The 21,482-nt window shown below is 45.1% G+C and overlaps 1 protein-coding gene across 1 annotated transcript in view; it reads left to right on the top strand.

Annotated features, from left to right (window-relative positions):
• Window positions 1-2,651: 2,651 nt before the first annotated feature.
• The window catches only part of PLEKHM3 (pleckstrin homology domain containing M3), a gene marked incomplete at its 3' end in the record, with an annotated part of 69,545 nt that continues 50,714 nt past the window's right edge, over window positions 2,652-21,482 (top strand). Inside the window, exons 1-2 of the mRNA XM_080621394.1 lie at window positions 2,652-3,267; window positions 13,210-14,145. Of these exons, the coding sequence (XP_080477520.1) occupies window positions 2,664-3,267; window positions 13,210-14,145 (1,540 nt within the window). The 5' untranslated portion in view covers window positions 2,652-2,663. The remainder of the gene's footprint in view (window positions 3,268-13,209; window positions 14,146-21,482) is intronic.

Below are 21,482 nucleotides of genomic sequence, written 5' to 3'. Positions count from 1 at the left end.
TTAGAAATAAACCTGTAAGTATAAATCCCTCCCACTTCCCCCCATCCCCCCCCCCCTTACTTTCCACTTTTTCTAATGATTTAAAATAAAGAACAGAGCAACACTGCATCTGCTACCACTGAAATTCTTCCGTGCTTGTCACAAGCCCTTCTGGAGTGATTGCTGCTCCAGTCCCTTGAGTGATAGCAAAGCTATATTCTCTGCCAACCCCTGTGAAACAGCATCTTTGAATGGGCCAGTCTGTAGCTTTCACTGCTGGCATATGATTATGTTAGTTCTGGTTTTGTTTGAGTGAATGCCTGTTGCAGTTTTGCAACTTTAAAATATCAGTTTTGCTGTAAAGACATGTCATAGAAGGATGTAGAATAAGTGGACTGTTTGCATGTCCCTTAGTCTGTTCTAGAGCTACCAAGGTCTAAGGTGCCAGGGATAAGAACACTGTTCTGGGGTTACTGGCAAGAATGAGCTTCGAGAGTGAACTCCCTGCTGCATTAAGCTGACACCGCAGGTGTGCCCAGGATGACTGTTTCTCGCTGCCATCAGCTGGCACAGTTGCCCAGCTTTGCAAAGAGTCTGTTCCCATACTGCTCTGATTTGAAACTGCTCCAGATCTGTTTTGTTCAGGCCACTGGTTCTGGTTCTGCCTTCAGTGTCTTACTCTGTTTACTTTTTAAAGCTGATCCTAGTCGTGGTTCACTATGAGGTTGGTGAAGTGAATCCTTGCAAAGAAATAAGGGGGGAAAGATCCCACTGTAAAGTCTTGATGTTTCCAGAGTTATGTATGTGATTTTTTATTACTTTTCAAAGTTATTTGCTTGGATTGTGTTTGTGGACTGAACTGCTGATCTGTTTGTTAGGAGGGAGAATGAGCTGCTGCTTTTGAACCTGACTGTGTCATGGCTGATCACAACTGAAGCAGGGATGGGAGGAAGACAGATGATGATTGCAGGAGGGGTTGGATTGTGCTATGGGATTCTGTGTTCCTCTTCTTGGGGAAGCTACTGCCCTCCTTTGTCCTTCTGGCTTGCTATAGGAAAGGGTGCCTGTTTAAATGACTTTGCTAATAGAAGTTTGGCAAATAGACTGTTCTGGATTGAAAAGAAGAACCTTAAATAGAAGTATTTTCTGTGTTTGATGCTGTTTAATAGATGTTTTTTCCTGCTAAGTGTAAATCTTCATGGGTCCTGGTAGCACTTCAGCAGCATTGGAAAGCTAATGAGCTGCTAATTATCAGCCCTGCCCAGGCTAATTAGTTCTGTTAAGAGAGGATGAATCTAGGCAGAACTCTGAGCTAATACAGCTTTGCTGCTTCTAGGACTTGAGCTGATGTGTTCAAACCTGGGATGTAGTTCTCTGATTTATAGACTGTTCTGCGTGTACAACCTCTAGATATCGTGATTTCTTCTAGCAGCCGTGAGAGTTGTTTTCCCACTAGCATGAATGCCCAATCTCCAGGTGCCAAGAACTTGGACACATTTGACTGGTTTCCCCAGTTTAACCGTGCACTGTGGATGGAGCTTCAGCCAGGAGAGGTTAGAAGGCAGCAGGCTCGGTGTGACAGAAATCGGTTATGAGAGCCCCACCTTATTGCACCACAGGGAATAGAAACCACCCTTCCTCCTCACAGGTGTGAGCTCATGTGGTTCAATACAGCTCCTCAGTAGTGTCAGCCTTAAAGCCCTTTGCCACTCTTATGTTTTGCCCAGTGCATCAACAGCTTGGAAGGAAAGATCTGCAGGTTTATGACAGTGCAGGATATGGTATATTTTTGTTTTGCTGGTAAGATGCATTGTCTTTCTGGGGCACTGGTTTCACTTAGGTTCCTGATGATATGAGAGAGAGGCTCTATGTGTGGTGCTCTGCAGCAGCCTAATAGTATAGATTTATTAGGCAAATACTATAGTTCTGTTTATGCAGACAAGTAGGAAAAGTAGCTACTGTAAAACTCATGTTGGTCTCCTAAAATTGGGAGTGCAAGCAATCTGGGACAAAAGGGCAAACTATTTGAGGTTGGTGGGCCTATTTTACTAACCCTTCGTTACGGAACTTTTTCTTACATCCCCAAGGGAACCTGTTCTAAGCATTCCCTAGGTGGCTGCATTTGTGATGCTAGTCAGTGCTACCTCTCAGTCCAGCTTCCTAAAGCTTGGTTAATAAATGGCATCGCTTTGGTTCCCCTATATCTGGTGCTTCATCCTGCTATATGCAGGTTGCAGTTCAAGACGTGATAATACACAAAGTTCACACATAGTGAACAGCAGGAACCCCAGAGGGGTTGTTCATACACAATAATGTTGGTGCCAAATGAAGAAGGAAGTAAAATCAAAGGGACTGTGACTGAAAGAAGTGATGTGATTAAACGTATTCATCTGGGAAAAGACCCTTACTGATCTGATGTTTTGCTTTGCTTTACAGGTACTGTCAGTCACTGAAGCTTATTTCATAGAGGGACAGTAGCCCACTTGATTCAAGCCTTCCATCTGAAGGCAGATTGATTTGGTTCCTTTCTACTACTAAGGATTGTAGCTGGTGAATGTATTTGCCCCACCACCCCCAAGTTAATGGTGTGCCAAGGACAGATGAGAAACAGCTCTTTGTCTGGATATTGATGTGTTATCTTCTTACAGCATTGCAACAACTCGTGCCCACTGGCAGCACAGGATATGGAGGCTCTTGAAGTTGATGACATTAGCCCTGCCTTGGAAGTGACTGAAGACTTTTTCAATAGTTTTGATACAAAGCTTGAAAAGATTGCGCAGCCCTCTGAGGTGTACGGCGTGCATGAGGTCCCCGAACTGGTTGGGCATGAGGTATTTGACCAGATCACAGAGAGCAGGAACCTGAGGAACGTCGCCTCCTTAGCCAAAAGTACCCTCATCTGGGATCACTGCAAAAATGGCCTCTTGGAAACCAAAGCTCAGACAGCATTCCCTGCCAAAGACCCGTGTGTGGTACAGAAGGGAACAGCTACTAACAACCTTGCTTGGGCAGGGGAAGGGGAGACCACAGCTTTTAACATCTTCCATATCTGCCAGCGGAGGAGAGACAGGCCTCGCTCGGTGAACGACATCCTGGTGCAGAATGAGGAAGCCTCCACATTCAAACCAGGACACAACAGGTCACGCTCTGATATCAGCCATGTAAACTGGGGAGTGGTCTTCACGGGGACCTCCCTGCAGCAGCCACCTGCGCCCGGTCAGGACAATAACTGCGCTCTGCTTTCTTACCTGGCACTAACCAAGGGAGAAGATATCCAAGGAAACACAGGTTTGTGCTGCTGCTTTATTGTTCCTGTTGATATGAGGACTTTCCTATTTGTTTCTGGTATTTATCTTGAAAGAAGAGCTGGGTGTTTAAATAAAACCAGAGACCCCCCTAAAGCAGCAAGCCTGTGAGATAGCTCTTAAGAGGATAGCAGTCAGCACAGTTCTGTTGTCTTTGGTGTGTAGCTCTGTCTGTCTGCCTAAGGATCAGTTTTTAAATCAGTCTTGACTTCTGATTCATGGTTTAAAAACCAAGCTTGGTTCACTTTTTGCTTCTATTTTGTTGAGTTTGACTCAGGAAAAGAGACAGAAGTTACGTATTTCTGACCTTTTCCTTACCTGATGAAAAAAACTTTGAATGCTAAAGATAATGGGAGAATGGCATATCCAAACAAAGTCAGTTTTCAGTTAGAGTGACCATTCAAAAGGGGGCATACAAAGCTTTACTGTGAGGCCTGAGACCTCTGCTCTGTTTCTTTAAGAAATGCTGGCTGTTCAGTCCATAAACAATTAACAAAACCTCAAGCATGCAATTTGTGCTTGTCACTATTAAGGCATCTCTGCCAGCTTTGTGTGGGCTACAGGAAGTCTTGTTATCAGATGGAGGCAGGCATCTCCAGTGGGCAGTATGAAGCGGTGTTTCAGCAAGCAATACTTCTTCCTTTTCCTTTCTCAAGTGCTGCACTGGAAGAGGTTGTGCTCAGGGCTTCAGAAACACTACCCCAGTGTCTCCGTGTCCATGATTTATTTTGTAGATGCCAGAAGTGGACGGGGCACTTATGGAAAAGAAAAGCAGCCAGTGCCACCAAGATTTTTATAATCTAAATAAAGGCAGGACTTAACAAAGGAATTTATAAATCAAAGGGTTGTGAAAGCAAGTGTGTTTGCATGCATGGTGGAATGACTCCAGTTATGAATAGGTAGCCTATTCAGAGTTAAAACATGCCTTTTGAGTTAGGTTTTCTAGATAAGTCACCTATTCTGGAGAATGAAAAGCAGGTGCCTATATAATGTGTAGGTATATGAATGTGTATATACCTACACAAACCTGTAGGTTACTGTGTTATATTGTGATATAGTTGCTGTATCCCAGAGAAGGGTGCTCTTGGTTAACAAGTATACTTGCTGCTATTTTTGTTCAGGGAGATACATTGCTTCTTGTAGAGTGGGGTCTCTGTGCTTCCTGTGGAAGGGATGCAGGACAGGAACACACACAGAAGCCTGAAGACACAGCTGACAAAACCTGAGAGCTCTGTCCTGGGCATCTCATGGGTTTAACTTAACATGTAATAGTTTTGTATGCCCTTTGACCCTGGCTCCCACTTCAGCTGGTCCAGTCCACTTGGCTTAGATCAACAGCAATTAATTGATTCCTTAAGCTTAGTTGTGTCCAGGCAGTCCCTATCACAGTGAGTACCCAAGGTGTGCTGCTTTGGTGATAGCAGTGAAGTTCGCTTATACTCTCCCCAGCCCTTCAGCAGGCACTTACACTTTTTAAATGCAGTTAATCCAGTGAAGTCTTTCTTCATACAGAAAAAGTGGACAAACTGTGTTAAGAGTGTGATACACTCTTTATCATTATGGTTTCATGTTAAACAGTTCGTAGTTGCACGTTGTAACTGTGAAGACCTCACACCTGTAAACTAGTTTTGTGAAGTATAGCAATATCAGCACTCTCAAGCAAAACAGAACTTGACAGGTTTCAGTGAAGGAAGCTCTTGGGTATAGACTGTCTGCAATAATGTCAGGTACCTCATAGCTCATCTTTTCCATGACTTCTCTATGGTACCAGGAGCAAGTTGCATTGCTGTGCTCAGTGCTGCCCGAAGCATAGATGTCTTCAAAAAGGCTTTTTACAGAGTACGGTCAAGTTCTGTGATCTGAGGTGAACTGAACAAGGGGAGAAAATGGATTAGTGAGAGTGGCTGAAGAACCTCCCCCAGTACTCACCCGTAGCCCATCAGCAGTCAGTAACTCTGAAGTGCTCAACCCCATTTCTTCTGTTGCCTTTTGCAAAGGTACAAGGCGTTTGTCAGTGCTTGATGTGTGCCCTCCAAGAGCCTTTCTGCATGGGATGTTTGAAGGCAGAGGTATGTCTTTGAGGAAGGAGAACTTCTGTGCTCTGAAAATGCACTCTTTTAACCTGTTTCCTTAACCTGTTCAGCTGCTGTGCAGGTTTTAGAAGGTAGCTGTGGTATTTCTTCCCCCTGTGTTTACAAAAGAGGCTGCTAATAAAGTTTGCTGCTACTGGGAGCTAAGCTGAAAAGAGAAAAGCAAAAGCAAGAAAGTAGGCGTTGCAAGTGTGGGTATCTGGGACTGGTCATCATTCTCCACAAAAGACTGAAAAATGGGCTTTAAGGTTGGCTGCAAGCCGCTGCAGTGGTTGAAGGGATCAGGATCACAGTGGCCACAGCCTGTGGAGACATCCCTTTCCCGGGCTTTAATGCAGATTAAATGGATGCGTGAGATACTGAGTGCAACTTCAGCCACTCCTGTCAGTCCTCATTGCAGTAAAGGACTTCCCTCTGGAGCCTGCAGAGGTCTCCCAGTCCTCCGAGGCTGGCCAAGTTGCTGCATAGATTACCTCTTAACAGGTTTTTTTCCTTATCTTCATAGTATATTTATTACTATGAGCTTATCTGTTCCTGCTGCTTGCTTTCTTATAATACAAATAAAATTAAACTGGATCTTTTCCATGTGCTGTGAAAGAAAAAGATCTGAAAAGAAGCTGTGCCTTTTGGGGCAGTATCTGCATAGGCCTGCTGGCAGAACAGCTAGTGTGCTAGAAATGAGCCCTGTTTGGACTGCAGAGCAGTGTCAAGCGGGAAGTGGACCTAACAAAGATGGAAGCTGTAACCATATCCAAGTCAGGCTTCTGTATTTCTGGGTACGTGGTCTTGTAAACAAAGGGAGAATGCAGCTTCTGTAGTATCCAGCAAAAGCTTGCTTAGATCATTAAAACACAATGTATGAGCGTGGATGTTTTCATTCAAACACAGCCACTTCTGAGAGCGTGGGTGCTATGGTACTTCTCCTGCATGGCTGTTCTGTTTGCCCGCCATGCCTGTGTGGGAAACTGTCATTTGTGTGTGCACCTTGCACCTGCCCAGTGACACACTGTCCTTGCTGCAGAAGGCACCTTGTGCCCCTCTCTGACAGCAGCTATGGAGGTACTTCACCCGCCCCATTGATTTTGGCAGTATGTTCTGTCAGGAAGCTGAGTCTACAGGGTTTTGCAGCACTGTGGCAAAACAGACATATCACAGAAAGTGACTGTCTTAAAACTGGCCAACAGGCTCAAATTCTGCTGTGCCTGATTGAGACCAGGATTTCACCATCTACCTTTGGCAGACTGATTTAACAAAATGTCTTCCCCGCCCCTTCACATCTTTGTTTAACTGGCTGGGACCCTAGCCATCATCTGGGACATTTTCAAGGTATGATCTTGTACTCAGTTTGTGCAGGGGATGTTTCAAGAAAGGCTTGGGGTCCTCTTCGTATATACTGGTACATACTACTTACTTTTCTTGTGTGTTTTTATAGAGGTAAGACACTTAAACCTGTATTCATGAGCCACACACCACTGATTCGCAGGCTGGGGACTAGGGGTGAGCCTTGCGTTCTGAGGAATCATTTTACAGTGCTGCTTTCTGTTACTCTGATGACCACGCAGGCTTTTACATCAGGGTGTTTGTTTGCCAGCTGTCCTCACCTTCAGCTTCAGTAGTAGTGGCTGGTACTAGCCAGGGAGGTTTCTGAAGCCTAATTGCCATTTGTGACTTTGCAAAACACCCCTGTAGCACTGTTCTTTATGGTGTGTAAGAAGCTACACGATCAGGGCAGACCAAGGGTATTAATTGCCACTGGGATGGCAGAACATTATAGGTCTGTGGTATTGTGCAGATGATAATGGTGCTGAGAGGCAGATGTGTGGAAACAACACTTCTGCACCTTCCCCTGTGGAGAGCAAGAAGCCTCAAACCACTTGGAAATAATCCCAGAGGTATCAGACCAGTTGGAGAGCTGATGGCCCTGTTCCAACCCCCACCCCACCTTGTGGCCAATTTGTTTTCAGCATTAAAAGGTAGTCAAGGAAAAGGTAACCGTACTGCAGAGATTTGGGGCCTATCAAGATTCGAGGAGGCAAAAATGTTATTTAAAATAGAATGTGAGTTGGATGCCCTTCACTGTGGAGGTCTGTAAGTGCCAGGGACTGTCTGTGCACCTAGCAAGAGATAGTCCCTTCTCTCCCGAGTTTAAATACACCACACAGTAAGGATAGGGAGGGTGAGCAGGGACAAAGAGAGGTGAGGCACTTTGCCCAACATGAAATGAGAGTATAATTTAGACTTCAATTTATCTGCTGGATGATGCTAACCCCTCTGGCTAAGTCGGGGTGTTCAGCACTTGTTCTCTGCAGGCTCACTCTTGATTGCTCCTTGGGCTTGGGCATCCTTTGAGCTGCAAGGGCCATGAGGAGCTGGCAGAGAGCAGCAGTAGCAGTGGAGGGGATTAGACTGGGCAGCTACCTCCTCCAGTGGAGGGAAACATGACCTGCTCCACTCCCTTGCCTGGGAGGCTGTGGAGGGTGCAAGGTGGAGTGCAGAGGGAGGTGATGGGAGGGCCTCACATATAAATACAGTGGGTAAATTCACAGAGCAGGAGGATTACAGTAAAAAGCACTGATGAGTTTTGGTTGCAAAGCTGTTCTGGTTGGGAGGGTCATTCTTTGTGGAGATTTTTGCTCCAAAATTATAACGCTCCATAAAGCTGATGAACAGATTTAATCTCCTAGGGCAGTGCTGATTGCTTCCAGTGATGTTGTGATGACTTTCATAACTGAATTTTCAGCTTAGTTGGTGTCATTCCCTTAGTGGTGTCAGCCAGCTCTCATACCCTTTCTTTCAACTTTTTAAAGTTGAATTAAGTGAATTTATAAAAACATCAGTGAATCTATCCTCATTTGATATTCTCACTTCTTTTGCAAGTACTGCTGTTTCATGCATCTCCTAACTGGTAGTAAGTAACCATCTCTTTCAACTCATTATACTTCTGTCTCTGCCAGAGTTGAGTCCTGTTCTGGGTTGGTCCTGCACTTTGACTGAATCCAGCCTCCTTCTTTACAGTCCCCTTCTCACAGGCTCTGTGTTAGTATGCACACTATACAAGTGTTCCACTTGCTGCAAAAGGGATTGGATGGAGTAGCTGGGCAGCCAGGATCCTATAGACATCAGCAGAGTTTCTCATGTATTTCTCATACAATGCCACACCTGAAGGGAAAGACTATATAATTTGTTAAGGAATAAATTGTTGAGGTTCTTTATCCATCTGTTTCAGCAGTTCCTTCAGTGAGGAGCTTATTTTTGGTAGACAGCAAAGCCGGTCTCACTAGCAATGCATAAATCTAAAATGAAGAGCTTTCAAGTTCAACATTTTCAAAGAAGGTTTTGCTTCCCCTAAGCTTAAGGAAGATAATGGAGTGAATGCCCTTATGGTGGGGAGAGATGCTGTTTCTTTATATAAATTAATGCAAACAGCTACCTGGTTACAAGTCCCACTGCTGTACTGGTCTCTTGAAAAGAGATGGCATTGGAGGAAGCCAGATCTGGCTAAAATCTGCTGGAAATCTGTGGCTAAATATGAATGCCATTATTTCAGGACCAAGTGGAATCAGATATACTTGCCTGAAAGAGAAATACCTGCGGAACCAGATGGGCAAATAAGTGGAAAGAAAAGACTGTATTTTTACAGTCATTTACAGGGCATTGTAGATCTGAGTCACACTGGCTGAGGCACAATTTGCCCCTGATCTAGCAAACCCCATCAAGCCCGTGATTAGCCCAAACCAATTTGAGAGCATTTTAAGTCCCAAAGTTTCTATGTGAAACCTAACTTCTATGGAAATCAAATTGGAGAACCATTCACAAGAGCTCTGTAACATAAGGCTCATCTCTTACTAAGCACTAGAGAATCCAGAGAGGAGTGCCACCTCAAGAGACAAACCCTCAGAAAGTAGGCATCTCTGGTTTTGCTCTTTTCCAGGTTACTTGGTATTACTGTCATCAGAAATGTTTCAGTGCTGGAAAACAGCTCAAGTTTTCCTGCCATACTAACAGGGATGAAAGTACAGTCAGTTCTTCAGGAGCATGTAACTTCTGGATATGCTGAGACATTTGGACTCTCTCCTGGGGTGCTGGTTGCACAAACAGCCCCCAGTGTGGAGAGGGGTTGGTGTGTTCTCTGTGCAGAGTTCCTAGCTGGGACAAGTGGGCAGTTCTCAAAGGAGAGGAGAAACACTGAGGAAGATACTGCCCTGTCCCTGGCTGCTGAGTCTTTCTTTGCTTCCCTCTGCTTTTTTCCCCCTGTTCCCTTGAAATTGTAACTCCAAATGGCTCAGGCATGGGCCATTTGCTGTGATTATTTCCCTTTTCTCACTCTTCCTCCACTAACTCCCCTGTCTCTGTAGGGAAGTAAAAGAGATGCAGTTTCTGTTTGGAAGGCGGACGGGAGTGATGGTAACATTTGCTCTCTGAGTGGAAAGGTATTATCTGGCACACTGCGTGTCGAGGAGATAAAGGAGCAGAGGGCTGTAAAGTGTGTGTATGTGTAGCATATGGATTCAACCTGTCTCTGCCAGCATCTATTGCCCTGACCTAAACAATACGAGGCATTTGAATTTTAATCAAGTTGGCTTCTGGTTCTGTCCCAGTTGGAGTGAGAGCCGGCGGAGCGTATTCATGGGAGCTTGAAGGGAAGGAGTGGGGCGAAGGAGGGAGAGGGGTCTGCCTCTGTGAAAGGCAGGGGGAGATAAACCTTTCTCTAACTCAACAAAAGACAAGCAAACCTGTGTGCAGATAAAGGAGGGGTGGCTGGGGGAAGGTTATGAGTTGGCTTATTATCAAGAAGCTTGAACTGTCATCTGTACTTGATGGAAGCGAGAGAGATTGCAGTTGGAGCTGCAGAAGCACTGCCTCCCTGATTGGATTAATCGAAAAGGAAGATGACTCTAGAATGGCTGCCCATTATCTGCACTACAAAGGGATTAGTGTGGGTTTCAGAGAAATTAATGGCTTTTGAGTTAGCGCAGAAATACTAATGAATGTCAGGGCCAGAGATGTACGATGAACAAAATTAGTTCTCTTTTAGTGTGTGAGTGTGCATGTGTATCTGTCCATTTGGGCTATGAAAGTGTGCTTTTTCTCTACCATTTTGAGTTTTAGATTAGGCTTTCAGTTTCCATATTTAGCTGAAATACTCTTGAGTAGCTTGTTTGTCTGCAAGACACAGTTACATTGATTTCTTTTCTACCTTTTCAGACCTAGTGCCAAAGTAGCAAATTTTTAATTGCTGTTACGATTTCAGTCATATATGCAGTAAATTTTTGTGGGTGAAGTGTAGAGTGCTTTAAACACTGTTAAATGTGGGCTCCCTTCTGAGTATGTGGGTGATGTGGGAAAGCTGAGGCTGAGCTGGAAAAATGAAATCTGGGTGCATCCTTTTCGTTAGTGTGGATGGGAGGTAGCATCCTTGCCCTGTTTTTTAACCTGCAGGAGGTTTGCATACTCACATTAAGTGTATCAAGCAATTAATTCTCATGTACGTTCATAAAGTTTAACTGAAGCTTGTCTACTTAATCCTCATAAATCCTTAAAGTTGGTCTTCATTGAAGAGCTAGCCGAAGCTTTTACACTGTTGCTGTTCTGAATCTTCCTCCTGCTCATCCATGAAACTCTTGCAACCAACTGCAGCAATGCTTTCAGCCAAGGATGGGAGCATCTCCTTAGACTGTAGGTTACAGCCCAAATTCTGCTTTCTCACCAGCTGGTATCAGAAGCTGTTACTTCTGATACCAACTGTCCCCCTCATACTGAGGGACAGTAACTAAATCCCTCAGAGATATTCATAGTCCCTGACTCTTCTTGTACCTCTGGGAGGGCAGATAGACTCATCTATTAGGCAGCAGTAGTTACAACAGCTTGGCCAGCAGTTCTGGCCATGTTAGCTGGGAAACCCAGTACAGATGGGGTTGCAGTAACTTCTGTGCATGTTCATCTTTGGCTCTTAGTTTTCAAGCTTCATCAAGCCCAGATGCTTCTGTTTTCTTATCTCTGCGTGGAAGACACCCTAGGTATACTTGGAGGTGATCATGTCTAAGACTTGTTAAGGAGTGTGACCTGTTAATGTGAGTGGTAACTGGTTAAGCTGAGATGCTGAAAATATTTTGCGCCTCCAGCTGTCTCCCCTATCCCTCTTTCAAAGGCTGTCAGCCTGAGGGCAGTGACCATGAGTGAAACAGCTCCTGTATTGCTGCGGTTTGTGACGCTGCTGAGTGTTAAGGTCAATTGATGCTGATTTCGTTTTGACCTAATTGTGCCTGGCAGTGGATGAGGAGCTGTTCCCAGGTGGCTGCCTTGCTGCTGCATCAGGAATAGCGGTCTCCAAGGGAGATGGACAGCTGGAGGCAAAAACCTCTTCGCTTGTGTCTGTAATTCTGGCACTGTTTGTAAGTCAAGACCCATCACAGATACCTTCACTGGGAAGATGAAGTAGAAGTCAAATGGGAGCAAGAATTGTTCCTCAAGGACATGTGGTTTTGGGGTGCCAAGTGTTAAAGTCAGTGTTAAACAATTGAATGCCACAAAATTTACCCGGGGACCAACAGAAATAGCATGTCCAGGCCAAGGTGAAAATACAATGTCTGCATGTATTAATGGTGGCTGAAGTGGTGCAAATGAGATTGGAAGAAATTTTGTAAGGAAACCTTCTTAGAAAAATCAAAAAGCATTAGATAATTCCTTCTAAATCTGTATCACTTTGGTGGCCAGAGTGACTCATGTATGGCTGGTTTTCTGGGAACAAAGAGAATTACCCTCAGCTTCATCTTAAGCCAAGGGTTGTGGAAGGGTCTGCTCTGAAGCACTTGCAGTGCTGAGGTGCTTAGATGTATGTGTTTGAGACCAAGCAGCCTCTGACTTTTCATTTTTGGTCATATCTGCTGGTCCTGAGCCTGATTCTCATAAATCAGCAAAGCTTCTCTATATTAAACGGAGCTGTGCAAAATGTTCTGGTCCTGGATCGTGCTGAAATGTGGTAAGAAACTGCTGTTGTTGGGCACAGTTCCCCGTTCCCTGTGTCCTGGGTAAGTCCAGGCGCAGTGCCTGAGTGCTGTTCCAGCCAGTTCTAGTGGCCCAAATGCAGGGATTCCCTGGAATCTGGGGGGAGAACATAGTGGAGCAGGTATCTCCCTGCAGCCCCATCCAGGACCCCATACTGGAGAAGGTGGAGATTTCCTGAATGGAGTGCTCATGCAAAAGTAGTTTATCCTGAAGGACTGCAGCCCCTGGAGAGGACCCACACTGGAACAGGGGAAAAGGGTGAGGAGGAAGGAACAGCCAGAGGAACTGACCATGACCCCCCATTCCTCTTCTACCTATGCTGCTTGGGACAGAGGGAAGGTAGAGGTGGCATTTGTGAAAGCACAAAGTTGAGCCTGAGAAAGAGTGGGGCAGAAGGGGAAGGTGTTGTTTTAATTTGCATGTGTTTCTCACTGTTGGAATCTATTTTAGTTGGCAAGAAATTATTTGATAATACTGTACTCTTCTGGACTAGGTTCTGGGAGACTTGGAGAGTTTTGTTGCTTTGTCACTGTTCCCCTGGATAATCTCAGGAAAATTGCTTTGGTTCTCTGTCCCTCTCTTTCCCTGTCCCATTTTGTAAAGTATTTTGGTACCTCTGCATAAAATAGTGCTATATTCTCGTTCACTCAAATGTAGTCAGTGCTTGTGTTGGATAATTATAACCTATTGGGTGAACGCTATTTCTGTGGTCCTATCCTCCAGATACATCATGTAGGAGTAGGCAAGATGTATAAGCCAGAATGACATAGCAATATGAAACGATTAATTAAAAAGAATTAATGGTAACATTCTCATTTTGTTTCCTCCAGAACACAAGCCAATGTTCCCAAATATTCTGAAGAAGGGATACTTAGAAATTAGAAGAGGCAGTGACAGCTACTGGCAAACCTGTTACGCTGAGCTCTCCCCGTACAAACTGTACCTGTATTGCTTGGACAGCAGTGGCAACCAGACTCTTCCCAGCGTGTATCCACTCATGCATTTTCAAAGGGTCACTGTAAGTGGTTGCATTGAAACCAAAGTGGTGGATGCTGTCTTGTCAGACAACTCACAGCTACAGCTGAAGGCGGAGTCCTCATGGGAGGCTTTGGACTGGGGACAGAAACTCTGGGAATTGGTGCGTGCTTCTGTGCCTGTTTTCACAAGACCACAGGAGAAACTGGAGAATGTGCCAAAGCCTGAAAATAACGGTGACCTTTCCAAAACCAATGGATTGTTAGAGAAGCCTATGGAGCTCTTCTTGTCCATGAATTTGACTGAAAACACTAAGGAGTACCAAAATATCCTCAAATCAGGGACTCTTTATAGGTTAACCGTCCAGAATAACTGGAAGGCATTTACTTTTGTCTTGAACAGGTCTTATCTCATGGCATTTCAACCGGGTAGGCTGGATGAAGATCCTCTGCTGAGCTACAATGTGGATGTGTGCTTGTCAGTCCAGACAGATACTCAGGATGGCTGTGACTCTTGCTTTCAGGTCATTTTCCCCCAAGATGTCCTCCGCCTGCGTGCAGAGACCCGTCAGAGGGCCCGGGAGTGGATGGAGGCACTGAGAGCAGCAGCCAATGCTACTAGAAGTTTAACTCAGAACCCACAGGTCACGCTTCGGAACAAACCTGGAGATCGCCCCTTTGGAAATGATCTTAGGAAGAGCAAGCGCCAGTCTGTGACCACCAGCTTCCTGAGCATCCTGACCACGCTGTCTCTAGAGAGAGGGCTCACAGTTCAGAGCTTCAAGTGTGCAGGTAAGCAACCAGGCTGCAGCACCTGCACCCACTCCCCTTCTGCATGAAAAGGAAATCGCTCAGAAGAGCATGTATGTGTTTTAGCAGCACACAGCCGATCCCTGCATCTCGTTATGGCCATAAATACTTTGGTGTGTTAGGCTTTCTTTGCACATACAGCACTACATGAGCCAGGGCTGCCTTACAGGGCGGTTCAGCCCTGCCTTACAGGGCAGTTTTCTTGATTCAGGACACTGGAAAGGTGGTCCAGAATCAAAGAGATTTGAATTCTGGATATGATGCAACTTTCCAACTCTGAGCGCTTTTGCTTCCTTTTTTAGTACATCTCCAAGTAATTTTTGGAACTCGGTTTCAGATCTGGGCCTTCTGAGGAGACTCCTCAAAGCACTTATGCTTCCCTCAAACGCTGTCATTTGGCAACTTGTGTTCCAGCACTGAGGTTCAGGCATAAGCTCATGTGCTTGGTTCTTCCCTTGAGGCAGGGATGAAGCCATGACCTTAAGCCTCTGCATCTAATTGACAATTTCAGTTCATTTGACTGCTGATTCTAGTCGTAGACTAGATCGTGATTTTACCCAGTTTGGGGATTAAGTGAAAATAGAGAGGACCCGTGTAGATACATAGTCCTTTTACTTCAGCAAGGGCAACATTGTGGAACAAATTTGGACACTTTGTGCCTAAGCTGTACTCTCTGCCTGGCTTTAGTTACAGTCAGAAGTTGTCAGCTTTTTCAGAAACAGCTTTTCTGGAGGGTTTTCCTCCTTTGTTATGGGAGCTAGAGTGCCTCTTCCCCACTCTGCTCTGGGATAGGGGTCTGATGTGGAGGTCTCCTGTTGCTCTGGAACTGTGCATGGCTCTGGGGGCGGGTGTTCCAGGACCTGCTGGCTGGCCTGAATCCCTTCCACAAGAGATCTGAGCCCCAGAAGTACTGGGCTGCCCTTGGAACTTGCTGTGAGTGCAGCTGGGTTTGTCCCTCTCTAGTAGTCACCCATGGGCAGTGTTCCTGGTCACCTCTCCAGTGCGTGGCACCCACCTGCCATCATGAAGCATCATGAAGATTATCCTCACTGCAATTAGTGATTTGGTCACGATATTTGGGCTTCTGCCTGAACTCAGTTCTGTTCTTGGCTACATATTCTTTGTGTGACTGCACATCATTTGTCTTCTGGGAGTAGTTATTTGGCAAACTACTGCTGACACTGAAGGTGCCTGGGTCCTGTGATAACCCTCGTTACCTGAACACTGTTGGACAATGGTCGTGTCTTACTTTTAAGGGTTGTTGTGAGAGTGAAAACTGAAGGAAGACTCTGGGAATGGGTCAAATAAATATGCCCAAGATGAATGTAGCCCAGTGTTTTACCCAGTAGAGAGCTTTACAAAATTCAAGAGGGCAGTGGAATTAACAGCCTCATTTTAAGGGAATGTCCCAGACAACGTTGAAACTTTAACCCTGTCTCCTAATATCCTTTATTAAGCTCAGGAGAGTAAAAATTCATAATTTTGCCTTTTACTGAGGTCCAGGAGAGTTTCAAGGGAGCATTTCGAATGACGCCCTCAAAAATAGGATCAGGCCCTGGGCTGGGAACAGAATGCATGTGTTCAATGTGAAAGAGGTTTTAGTCTTGCATTATATAGTATGGGAGCAGACTTTTCTGTGGAAAAGGATGGATTTCCTCTCCCGAAGACGGGATGATTGATCTGCACACACTCATGTGTTCCCTGCAGAAGTAAGCTGCTCTGGCTGTGTCAGGGTTGCATGGAGTCTTCCTGACACATGTGAGGCATTCCCAGTGCTCCTGTAGCCTCCTTTTAGGCTGCAAAACTGAACAAACACTTGTGCAAAGAACTGTGAGTGGTGGGGAGGCTGTGAGGAGCCAGCCACTGGGATTCCCTGCACCTGAGGGTGGGGATGCACAGCACTTCCTGTGGTTTCGGACCCTTTGCCATCTGTGTGAGACCCTTCGAGCTGGTCTTTGAGAGGTGCCTGGAACTTGTTGCTGTTACCACGGTGCGAAGAAATGAAGAATTGTAATTATAACTGGGAGAAACTGGGGAAAGTCGTCTGGCTCAGAAAAGTTTGTGTGAGGAGCCTTTGGAGGCACACCAGCAAGCTGAGACTCTCCTTGTACCTTGCTCCCTGCAGGCAGTTTGCTCTGCTCCTCCTGATATGGGCTGCTGCTGTTTAACCTAAGGGGCCTGCTGTTGGTAATTACATCTTGCAGGCATTGAGAGCGGTTTTCCCCAGGGCTGCTGGGAGGGGTGAGCTTGGAAAAGGATGGGGAGGGGGGAGGAAGAAAAGTTTTGCTGTGAATTCTTCAGCCATTTAGTGCAAATTCCTGTAATTACCGTCTTTGTGTCCTGTCCCAATGGCACATAATACAGCAGAAGCCTTTCCTAATTGAGACCTTACAGGAGGTACAAATCCCTCCTTTGTTCGGCCTGACAAATTAGTGCCAGAAAGTGGCAAGGTCCGAGTGGGAATCAAAGGCAAGCAACACAAAGATGGAACTTAAGGCTACAGTAATAACCCTCTCTAGTCCTGCAGGGGTGGGAGGGAAGGAAAAGTAATGACCAATGAAAAATGAAGGGTTTTTTGTTATAAATTCCCTTGACATGACAGCACCTCAGGGCTGCTTTATTTATTTAGGAAAAGTGATTAAATAGTAATACAACAGGGCAGACCATTGTCTCTGGAGCTACCCCCCTTCCTGCAGACCCCTGCTGCCTTGGCTAATTGATTGACAATGAACCTCTGATAAAGAAGGTTGTTGGGAGGACCTGATGGGGACAGTTTTTGTGGGGGTTTTAGTTTTATTTTCTCTTTGCAGTCTTTGTGGGGTTCCCCTCCCTGATTTTCTTCCTGTTTGAAATGCCCTCTGCATCCCCCTTTCCTTTTCTCCCTCAGTAAAAGCTTTTCAAGGGGCTGCTCCCAGACAAACAGCTGACACAAGCAGGTAGGGAAGAATGGGAATGTCTGTGCCTCGCTATTGACAGGTTTATCTTGGAGTCTGACTAGCACTTTTCAACTCATGATAGAAGCCAGGGCGGTGGTGTCAGATGTAGTCGTGGGGCAGGGGGGACAAACTGTTGATACACTGGAGTCAGAAGGGCAGCTTGGAAAAGGTTTTCCTTTGCTCGCTCAACGCGTACAAACATTTTCCTCACATTTCTGTCTTACTGTGGAGGGCAGGACATTATTTCCCATCATTTCCAAACGTTAATGAACAGGCCACTGACTAACAGTGGAGAGGCATGTTTTTTATAAACACTTACCTTTCCTGCCATTACTTATATTTTTTTCTTTGGAATAGCAATACATTTTGGAGCATGAGGTTAACTAGAAACTGCTGGCACTGGAATGGCAGCTTCCTCTGTCCTTTGCGTGTTCGTATAATTGCAGGCTCAATCGTGCCCTGTTGCTGGGGTACAGCAGTGTTCCCATGGGAAATGTTTGGGACTTGGAGAAAGAGTGGCATTTCTGAGTGTAGATCTGCTCAGTGAGACTTTGGAGGGACCTACCCCTTCTCTTCAAATGGATATGAAATTAAAGTTGGTTGCAAGTCCAAGCTCATAAATACCAGGTTTTAACATTTGTTCTTTAATACGTAGGAAATGAGACACGAATCATGTTAGGATGAGCTGTTGGGAGAGCACTGTTGTTATTTTCTGGTCTGAATTTCAGCTGAACTCAAGAGAAACCCCCAAACTGTTCGTGGTACAAATTTGGGATGAGATGCCTTCCATCAAAACATGTTTGGCAAGTGCAGCATCTTGCAGACAGACAGATCATGAGTGCTGCAGTGGCTGTCCTCTCTCCCTCTTGGGCCATCGCAGGGCTCTTTGGGAATGGCAGGTTCCTCGTCTGCTGGAGGAGCACTCCTAGAGGGATCTGTAAGGAGCAAATGTCCTCAGGTGCCCTTCACTATTGCTATTCCTTTGGCATGTGCCTTCACATTTCCATAGATGGGGAAGACAAATGGCCTCTGCGCTTGCCTCCTGGTTTGTATAGCTCCTGTTCTTTTGATGTCTCTCTTCCTTTTCATCTTCTATTTTTGCTCTCCCTGTCATTTACTGAAACAGTTTTTTTTAGAGGGGTCAGTTGTGTCTGCCAGCAACTCTTGTTGCTTAGACAGCAAGTCCTAATGGATGGGGGAGTTCCTGCCTTCTGCAAAATGTGCTCTACACCCAAAACACATTTGTCTCTGTGGCTTTCCTTGCTACTCTTCTGGGGTGCCTTCTGTCCATTCTTCCCTGCTTTCTCCGTGTCTCCTCACTTGCCAGAAGGATAAATACGGCTATTAGGGCTTCAGCGACTTGGCTGGCTGAGCTGAACACTAGGGTGCAGAGAAGCCAGGGTTAGTAAATGGGCTATTTCCTGAGCTTCCAGCCCTGTCAAACTGAGCAGCAGGTGGAAAGCTGTTGACTTTCAAGGAGTCATTCTGCCTCTAGTGCTGTGATCATGTGCGTAGATGGAGAACAGTCCAGTGCAACGCGCTCAGCTCGTGAAGCCTGTGCTCTAGCTCACCCCACAGATCTGAAACTAGCCCCTACTGTGGTAAAAGTGAAGTTCCTTTCATTTTTTTCCCCTCAATGAAAAGAAAGTATTTTCCTAATTGATTAAAACCCCAAGCCCCCCAAAACCAGGTGCGATGCTGACTTTGTTCAACTTCTCAAAAAGCCATACAGTTGAAACTTCCCAAGTCCAGATAGTTGAAAAGCATGAGTGCTCCTTCTCTGGGTTTAGCAAATTCTTTGTGAGCGGTCATCCCGCCCAGTACCTATTTGTAGCATGACACTGGAATAGAAACACTAGGGGACAAATATTAGCAAACACAGCACAATAATAAAATACCAGAATGCCCTTTGAAAGGTTGTCAGCACACTTGTCACATTTTTAGTCCCAAATAACAGTTGTTCTCTCCTGTCCAGGGCTGTTAGGGTTGTGCTTTCTAAGTGCTGTATATATTTTGTGCTTGGTTTTGTTTCAGTTGATCTTTGTTCCAAGACTTTGGCAGCTTTTTGCCTTCCCCGTATTTGGGTCTCTAAAATCCCCTGAGAATTTGTTCTGCAAACAAGTAAAAGTTTCAGTGTTTAAGCATCATCACTTTAGACCACAGTCTTCCAGTCTTGCATGTGACTTTCAGGCCCTGTTTCCATTGATTCAAAAGTAAAACTTCCACTGCTAGCAGTGGTATTTCTAAACTCTTATTCTTTGCTAGCCAGAGCCAGCTGAGCAGAAAAAACATCATCCGTGTCTAAATTAGTATTTGGAAAATCCACTGTGTCTAAACAAGGTCACTGATTTGTTGGGAGAAGCAGGGGGAAGGTTTCCAGGCAAGGGTAATTTGAATTTGCATAGCAAGGAGTACTTAATTTGCAGTGGACCTGCATATTTCAAAACACGTTGTTGCTGGTCCACGGTGCTTTGCCATGTGGCAGCTCTTGTTTGGGGAAGGATCAGACGATGCTGTGTAGAATCTCTTTTACTTGCTCGGGTTGATCAAGCCTGTTAGCAGTGATCAGTTACAATCACGGAAGACCTTATCTTCAGGGGTAAAGTGAGTGATCTCTTCAGTCTGGTTTGAAGATGGCTTGACTAGGGGAAATGGCAGTGAAAACTATTAGCTTTTTCTGCACTGATAGAAGTTAGGTCTTCCACCTTCCTGGGATTTGGCTGGCACATTTGCAGAGTGGGATTTGCACCTTCATAGGATTTGGTTTGGAGTTGACCTGTTGCTCTGATCACACAAAAGGCTGCTCTGCTCTTTGCTCTGTTCTCTTTCCTACCTTCTCAGTATAAAAATACAAGCATGAGTGTAATCAGCTGTAGGAATGGGAATACCATTATTAATTATGCTCAAATTATCTGCTTACTCCTAGCTGGCAGACTTCAAGAGCTGGCCCGGAGACTGTTCAGTTCTCATCCCTCACTAAAGAGCTGGTGAATTACTGAATCCTGCCAATAAGTCATTCCATGGGAGCTCCCCTTCCCTTCTGTCAGGCAGTGCTTCGAGTCTCAGCAAAGCACCAGATATTGCAGAAAACAATCCCTTAAGGGCACGGGGGAAAGAACAGCAGATTAGCTTGAGGTGTATGGCATTCTTTCTCAGTCCTTTTGTCCTGGGAATAGGGAGAAAGGAGTTGAAAGGATACAGTACAACTGTATGTCATGCATATCTGCAGAGCTGTTTTTAATTCCCTTGGAGCAAGTTCTCTGGGGAAAATGGCATCTCAGCCTTTCTCAGCATTTAACACTAAAAGGGAAAGAACCTACAATCTGGTGAAATTCAAGTGGGGAAATCCAAGCAAATGAAAAGCTAGTTTCCAAAAGTACAGTTTTGTTGCAGCCATTTGACACACAGCTGGTATTTTTTGGTCCTGATTTATTGATGAAATGTTGCTGTGGACTTGTATATGCAAAGTGCAAGCTTACACCTTGACATTTGTCTTTTCAGTGTTACATTTGCAGGCTTAACTAATATTAGTTTTATTGGGAAGTCAGAATTTAACTGTGTAACCTGCAACATGCTGTATGAGATCTTCTACAAGGGATAAGTGTAGCACAGACACACAGAATGTTGTGTGTGATGTATGTGTGCTACCACCTGGCTTGTTTCCACCACTGATTTTTATTTTTCTTGATTGCTCATCTTCTTGGTGAGGGCCACAGCTCTGTGTGTTTGGCATGACTGACAACAGGGTGTTGTTTACTTCACCTACCCCTAGCAGGCTGAGTATTGGATGTCTACGCTAATCCAGTCTTCACTGATAGGAAAAAAGCCTGGGTGCCATGGGTATGATTCATCTCACCTGCCTTGGTGGGATGCTCTGTGGCAGTGTGCCTGTGGGACATCACTAATAGGATGAGATGGGTCACTCTGGAGTGGTCTGTCTCCCCAGCCTAGGCTACAGCCTGTAACCAGCAAGCCTAGACTAACTTAGCTGAGCTTGCAAGACAAAGGCAGAGCTGTGCATTATATCTTCATATGGCACAAAGGAAGATGGGAAAGCTGTTAATTTAGGGCTTAGTCCTGAGTTCCAGCTAATAGTCAAGGTTTCCATTGATTCAAAACAGTTTGTCCATCCTTTGGAGTCTATTAAAAAATAAAAGAGTCTAGGAGCTGGGGGCTAGTGAACCCTTCTTTATTTCTGGAGAAGCTAATCTAGATTATAATTAAAGTGGGATTTGTTTTTTACTGACATAAATAACATGGGATTTATACATTGCTTAGATAATTATAACTGGATAGGGTCAAACCCACAGGGAAAATCTTATGCCATTAATGGGTTAAGATTTTGTTGATTTGAGTGTTTTTTTGTAGTCCATAAGACTCAAA

Source organism: Psittacula echo (assembly GCF_963264785.1).
Source record: "Psittacula echo genome assembly, chromosome: 6".
In the NCBI taxonomy this organism is placed as follows: domain Eukaryota; kingdom Metazoa; phylum Chordata; class Aves; order Psittaciformes; family Psittacidae; genus Psittacula; species Psittacula echo.
Note: the sequence above shows the minus strand (reverse complement) of the source record. Positions and strands in the feature narration are given on the sequence as shown.